At 49.6% G+C, this 7,639-nt stretch overlaps 1 protein-coding gene across 1 annotated transcript in view; it reads right to left on the reverse strand.

Annotated features, from left to right (window-relative positions):
* RCC2 (regulator of chromosome condensation 2) overlaps positions 1-5,941 on the reverse strand; it is a 20,012-nt gene extending 14,071 nt beyond the window's left edge. Inside the window, exons 1-2 of the mRNA XM_031062978.1 lie at positions 5,808-5,941; positions 1,695-1,973 (exon numbers count right to left, since the gene is read on the reverse strand). Of these exons, the coding sequence (XP_030918838.1) occupies positions 1,695-1,973; positions 5,808-5,922 (394 nt within the window). The 5' untranslated portion in view covers positions 5,923-5,941. The remainder of the gene's footprint in view (positions 1-1,694; positions 1,974-5,807) is intronic.
* Between the last annotated feature and the right edge of the window lie 1,698 nt (positions 5,942-7,639).

Genomic DNA, 7,639 nt, shown 5'->3' on the forward strand with positions numbered 1-7,639 from the left:
CTGCTGATCCCAGAATCCGAGGGGGGTTCCCGCTGATCCCAGAATCCCAGGGGCTCCCTCTGATCCCGCTATCCCAGGGGTTCCCATTGACCCCGCTATCCCAGGGGAGTTCCCAGGATGGATCCCATTATCCCAGCCTGGTTCCCAGGTGGATCCTGCTCTCCCAGGGGAGGTTCCTGGGATGGATCCCATTATCCCAGCCTGGTTCCCAGGATGGATCCCATTATCCCAGCCCGGTTCCTGGGATGGATCCCACTCTGCCAGTTTGGTTCCCAGGATGGATCCCTGTCTCCCAGCCTGGTTCCCAGGTGGATCCCGCTCTCCCAGGGGGGTTCCCAGTACTGATCCCATTATCCCAGCCTTGTTCCCGGGATGGATCCCATTATCCCAGCCCAGTTCTTGGGATGGATCCTGCTATCCCAGCTTGGTTCCCTGGATGGATCCCACTATCCCAGGGGGGTTCCCCGGACAGATCCTGCTATTCCAGGGGGTTCCCAGGATGAATCCTACTCTCCTGGGGGATGGGTTCCCAGGATGGATCCCGCTCTCCTCCCAGCCTGGTTCCCAGGATGGATCCTGCTATCCCAGGGCAGTTTCCAGGCTGATCCCACTGACCCCATTATCCCAGGGGGGGTTTCCCAGGCTGATCCCACTCTCCCGGGGGATTTCCTGGTATGGATTCTGCCCTCCCAGCCTTGTTCCCGGGATGGATCCTGCTATCCCAGCTTGGTTCCCAGGATGGATCCCACTACCCCAGTGAGGGTTCCCGGGATGGATCCCGCTGTCCCAGTGAGGGTTCCCCAGCTGACCCCATTATCCCGGGGGGAGTTCCCAGGATGGATCCTGCTCTCCTGGGGAGGTTCCCCAGATGGATCCCATTATCCCAGCTGGGTTCCCAGGATGGATCCCGCTCTCCCAGGGGATTTCCCTGGATGGATCCTGCTATCCCAGTTTGGTTACTGGGATGGTTCCCGCTTTTCCAGGGGAGGTTCCTGGGATGGATCCCATTATCCCAGCTGGGTTCCCTGGATGGATCTCACTATCCCAGTGAGGGTTCCCCAGATGGATTCTGCTCTCCAAGGGGGAGTTCCCAGGATGGATCCCGCACTCCTGGGGGGGTTCTCTGGATGGATCCCATTATCCCAGGGGGAGTTCCCCGGATGGATCCCACTATCCCAGCTGGGTTCCCAGGATGGATCCCGCTCTGCCAGGGGATTCCCCCGGATGGATCCTGCTCTCCCAGTGAGGGTTCTCTGGATGGATCCCGCTCTGCCAGGGGATTTCCCCGGATGGATCCCATTATCCCAGCTGGGTTCCTAGGACGGATCCCGCTCTCCCAGGGGATTTCCCCGGATGGATCCTGCTCTCCCAGCTGGGTTCCCAGGATGGATCCCGCTCTCCCAGGATGGATCCAAGGATGGATCCCACTCTCCCAGTGAGGGTTCCCCGGATGGATCCCATTATCCCAGCTGGGTTCCCAGGATGGATACCGCTCTCCCAGGATGGATCCCGCTCTCCCAGGGGAATTCCCTGGATGGATCCTGCTCTCCCAGTGAGGGTTCCCCGAATGGATCCCATTATCCCAGCTGGGTTCCCAGGATGGATCCCGCTCTCCCAGGTGATTTCCCTGGATGGATCCCGCTCTCCCAGCCCAGTTCCCAGGATGGATCCCGCTCTCCCAGGATGGATCCCGCTCTCCCAGGGGATTTCCCAAATGGATCCTGCTCTCCCAGTGAGGGTTTTCTGGATGGATCCCGCTCTCCCAGCTGGGTTCCCCGGATGGATCCCGCTGCTCTCCCAGCCCGGTTCCCGGGACGGCTCCCGCTCACCCCAGCTCCAGAGCTTGCCCTCGGCCGTGATCAGCAGGCTGTGGGCGGCGCAGGGCCCCGAGACCACCGAGCGCACGCGCAGCCCCCCCAGGCTCCCGTAGCGGTGAGGCCCCCACAGGTTCTGGCCCAGGTTCCGGTACGCCGCTGGAAAACACCGGGAACGAGCGCGGGATCAGCGCCCGGAAACACGGCCGGGAAAGGAATCCAGGGAAATGGTACGGGAAAATCCCAGAAAATAACACGGGAACATCATCCGAGAAAATCCTGGAAAATCAGCCGGAAAATCGTCTCGGAAAATCCAGGAAAATCAGGCAGGAAAATCATCTGGGAATATTGGAAAAATAATCTGGGAAAATCCAGGAAAAACACCCAGGAAAATCATGCAGGAAAATCTACAAAAATTATCCTGGAAAATCCAGGAAAAACACCCAGGAAAATCATGCAGGAAAATCTACAAAAATTATCCTGGAAAATCCAGGAAAAACACCCAGGAAAATCATGCAGGAAAATCTACAAAAATTATCCTGGAAAATCCAGGAAAAACACCCAGGAAAATCATGCAGGAAAATCTACAAAAATTATCCTGGAAAATCCAGGAAAAACACCCAGGAAAATCATGCAGGAAAATCTACAAAAATTATCCTGGAAAATCCAGGAAAATCAGGCAGGAAAATCATCTGAGAAAATCTGGGAAAATAATCTGGAAAAATCTGGGAAAGTCAGCCATAAAAATAATCTGGGAATACTGAGAAAATAATCTGGGAAAATCCAGAAAAATTCAGGGAAACCATCAGAGAAAATCTGGGAAAATTTGGGAAAATCGTCTGGGAAAATTCAGGAAAATAATACAGGAAAATCTGGGAGAATTATCCTGGAAAATCCAGGAAAATAATCTGGAAAAATCTGGGGAAATCAGGCAGGAAAATCATCTGGGGTTACTGGGGAAATAATCCGGGAAAATCCAGGAAAATCATCTGAGAAAATCTGGGAAAATTAATGAAAATCGTCTGGGAAAATCCAGGAAAATCATCCAGGAAAATCTACGAAAATTATCCTGGAAAACCCAGGAAAATAATCTGGAAAAATCTGGGGAAATCAGGCAGGAAAATCATCTGAGAAAATCTGGGAAAATTCAGGAAAATTGTCTGGGAAAATCCAGGAAAATCACCTAGGAAAATCCAGGAAAATCATCCAGGAAAATCTGGGAAAATTATCCTGGAAAATCCAGGAAAATGATTTGGAAAAATCTGGGAAAGTCAGCCATAAAAATAATCTGGGAATACTGAGAAACTAATCTGGGAAAATCCAGGAAAATTCAGGAAGATCATCAGAGAAAATCTGGGAAAATTTGGAAAAATTGTCTGGGAAAATTCAGTAAAATAATACAGGAAAATCTGGGAGAATTATCCTGGAAAATAATCTGGAAAAATCTGGAAAATCAGCCAGGAAAATCATCTGGGAATACTGGGAAAATAATCTGGGAAAATCCAGGAAAATCATCTGAGAAAATCTGTGAAAATCCAGGAAAATAATACAGGAAAATCTAGGAAAATAATCCTGGAAAACCCAGGAAAATAATCTGGAAAAATCTGGGGAAATCAGCCAGGAAAATCATCAGAGAAAATCTGGGAAAATAATCTGGAAAAATCCAGAAAAATTCAGGGAAATCATCAGAGAAAATCTGGGAAAATTCGGGAAAATCGTCTGGGAAAATCCAGGAAAATCATCCAGGAAAATAATACAGGAAAATCTGGGAAAATTACCCTGGAAAAACCAGGAAAATAATCTGGGAAAATCTGGGAAAATCAGGTAGGAAAATCATCTGGGATTACTAGGAAAAATAATCTGGAAAATCCAGAAAAAATCAGGAAAATAATCTGGGAAAATCCAGGAAATTCTGGGAAAATAACCCAGGAAAATCCGGGAAAATAATCCAGGAAAATCTGGGAATACTGGAAAATCATCCAGGAAAACAATCCATTAACTAATTTAAAGGCTAATTTTTGATATTAATTAAATATATCCCCTAAAATGAAGGACATAATTAGTGAACTAAAAATGAAGCAGAGGTTTAATTTGGCAGAGCTGGTGCCCCTCAAACCCGCCCCAATTAAGGGGTGAAATTGTGGCTCCTCCCCAGTAATTAATAAAATAATTAATTAGGAATAGATAAAAATAATTAGGAAAAGGAATTGATTAGAAAAGCATTCCAATTCAACCAGGTCTTCGTTTTGCTTTGCCACAGGTCTGGTGCACCCCGAATTATTGTCTCAAACCGCGGCTCCTCCCCAATTAACCAGCTTTAAAATTAATTAGATATTAATATCAGTTTAATATAAACCCGTGAAAACAAAAGAGATCAGTTGATGAGCTAGAAACGGATCCAAAATAAGCAAAATTTGGCTTTGCAGCAGAGCCGGTGCCCCCTCAAACCTGCCCCAATTAAGGGGTGAAACTGAGGCTCCTCCCCCGGTTAATTGATTGATTAACTAATTAAAGCTACATTTAAAAAATCAGGAAAATTAACGACCTATAAATGCATCAGAAATAAACAAAGCCAAATAAAATTTGGCTCTGCCGGAGACGCAGTGCACCCCGAATTGAGAGACAAAGCGGTGACTCCCTCCCCAGTTAATTAACTAATTAATTAATTAATTAATGAGATGCATATAAAATAAGGAAAATTAATGAACTATAAATCCATTGGCTCTGCTGGGCACCCAGTGCACCCCAAAGGACGAGAACCCACTCGAGGTCATTAATTACAAATTAACACCAATTAATCACGCCGCCAAGAATGAGGGCCCTGCTCTGCCCCAATACATAATTAATAGCAATAATCACGCCCTAATTGGGGCCTTACCCTGCCCCAAAACATTCATTAATTACTAATTAATATCAATTAATCACAGCCATTAGTGAGCCCCTACCCTGGCCGAAACTGTTCATTGATTACTAGTTAATACCAATTAATTAACTAATCAGCCATTAATGAGCCCCTATCATGTCCCAAGGCATTCATTAATTACTAATTAATACCAATTAATCACAGCCATTAGTGAGCCCCTACCCTGCCCCAAACCCTTCATTGATTACTAATTGATACCAATTAATTAATCACCTATTAAGGGCCTCTAATGCCCCAAAACATTTATTAATAACTAATTAAGCTCAAATCAATACCAATTAATCCCAGCCATTAATGTGGCCCTACCCTGCCTCAAACTGTTCATTGATTACTAATTAATACCAATTAATCCCAGCCATTAGTGAGCCTCTACTCTGCCCCAAACCCTTCCTTGATAATAATTAATTGTTAATTAATTAATTAATAATCAATACCAATTAATTAACCAGCTATCAAGGACCTCTACCTTGCCCCAAAACATTTATTAATAACTAATTAAGCTCAAATCAATACCAATTAATCCCAGCCATTAATGTGGCCCTACCCTACCCCGAACCTTTCATTTATTACTAATTAATACCAGTGAATTAATGAGCCAATAATGAGCCCCTACCCTGCCCCAAAACATTTATTAATAACTAATTAAGCTCAAATCAATACCAATTAATCCCAGCCATTAATGTGGCCCTACCCTACCCCGAACCTTTCATTGATTACTAATTAATACCAGTGAATTAATGAGCCAATAATGAGCCCCTACCCTGCCCCAAACCATTCATTAATTACTAATTAACAGCAGGTAATTAAGCAGCTCTATCATGCCCCCCATGGTTCATTAATGACTAATTAAGCAGTTGATTAGCAGCCCTCCGCTGCCCCCCAGGGGTTATTAATGACTAATTAAGCAGGTAATTAGCAGCCCTCCCCTGCTGCTTGGGCACCTCCTTGCGGCCGATCAGGTCCCAGTTGGTGGCACCGAAGATCAGGAGCTGCCCCCGGCTCTTGGAGCCCTCGACCCTGCCCCACAGGGGTTATTAATGACTAATTAAGCAGGTAATTAGCAGCCCTACCCTGCTGCTTGGGCACCTCCTTGCGGCCGATCAGGTCCCAGTTGGTGGCACCGAAGATCAGGAGCTGCCCCCGGCTCTTGGAGCCCTCGAGCTTCTGCGGGGACATCGGGGACATCAGGGGACAGCAGGGGACATGGGGGACACGGGGGATATGGGGATATCAGGGACACAGGGACATCAGGGGACATAGGGGACATGTGGGATATGGGGGGACATGGGGGACATAAGGGACATTGGGGACATCGGCGATACGGGGAAAGCAGGGAACATTGGGACATTGGGGACATTGGGGACATCAGGGACATTGGGGACATCAGGGACATGGGGGACATCAGGGGGACATGGGGGACATCAGGGGGACATGGGAGATACGGGGACATCAGAGACATGGGGACATCAGGGACATAGGGGACATGAGGGACATGGGGACACTGGGGACATGGGGGACATCAGGGACATTGGGGACATCGGTGATACGGGGATATCAGGGAACATTGGGACATTGGGGACATGGGGGAAATTGGGACATCAGGGATATGGGAGGACATGGGGAACATCAGGGACATGGGGGACATCAGGGGGACATGGGAGATACGGGGACATCAGGGACATGGTGGACATCAGGGGACATGGAGGACTTTGGGGGCGAGTGGGATGCTGGGGACATTGTGGGGGATATTGGGGACATCGGGGATGTGGGGGACATGGGACATTGTGGGACATGAGGGATGTGGGGACCTGGGGACATCAGGGCAGTGGAGATCATCAGGGATGTGGGGGACATGGGGACATTGGGGACACTGGGGATGGAACACAGGACATCGGGGACACTGGGGATGTGAGGGACACAGGACATCGGGGACACTGGGGATGTGAGGGACACAGGACATTGGGGACACTGGGGATGAGACACAGGACATCGGGGACACTGGGGATGTGAGGGACACAGGACATTGGGGACACTGGGGATGAGACACAGGACATCGGGGACACTGGGGATGTGAGGGACACAGGACATTGGGGACACTGGGGATGAGACACAGGACATCGGGGACACTGGGGATGTGAGGGACACAGGACATTGGGGACACTGGGGATGAGACACAGGACATCGGGGACACTGGGGATGTGAGGGACACAGGACATTGGGGACACTGGGGATGAGACACAGGACATCGGGGACACTGGGGATGTGAGGGACACAGGACATTGGGGACACTGGGGATGAGACACAGGACATCGGGGACACTGGGGATGTGAGGGACACAGGACATTGGGGACACTGGGGATGAGACACAGGACATCGGGGACACTGGGGATGTGAGGGACACAGGACATTGGGGACACTGGGGATGAGACACAGGACATCGGGGACACTGGGGATGTGAGGGACACAGGACATTGGGGACACTGGGGATGAGACACAGGACATCGGGGACACTGGGGATGTGAGGGACACAGGACATTGGGGACACTGGGGATGAGACACAGGACATCGGGGACACTGGGGATGTGAGGGACACAGGACATTGGGGACACTGGGGATGAGACACAGGACATCGGGGACACTGGGGATGTGAGGGACACAGGACATTGGGGACACTGGGGATGAGACACAGGACATCGGGGACACTGGGGATGTGAGGGACACAGAGCGGGGGTGTCTTAAGGGGCACAACAGGGACACAGCAGGGGTGTGTAATGGAGCACAATGGGGGTGTCTCATGGGGCACAATGGGGCACAGCGGGGGTGTGTAGGGGACACAATGGGGACACCCTGGGGGCACACTGGGTCCAAGGGGCACAGCGGGGGTGTCTCATGGGGCACAACA

Source organism: Geospiza fortis, unplaced genomic scaffold (assembly GCF_000277835.1).
Source record: "Geospiza fortis unplaced genomic scaffold, GeoFor_1.0 scaffold4, whole genome shotgun sequence".
In the NCBI taxonomy this organism is placed as follows: domain Eukaryota; kingdom Metazoa; phylum Chordata; class Aves; order Passeriformes; family Thraupidae; genus Geospiza; species Geospiza fortis.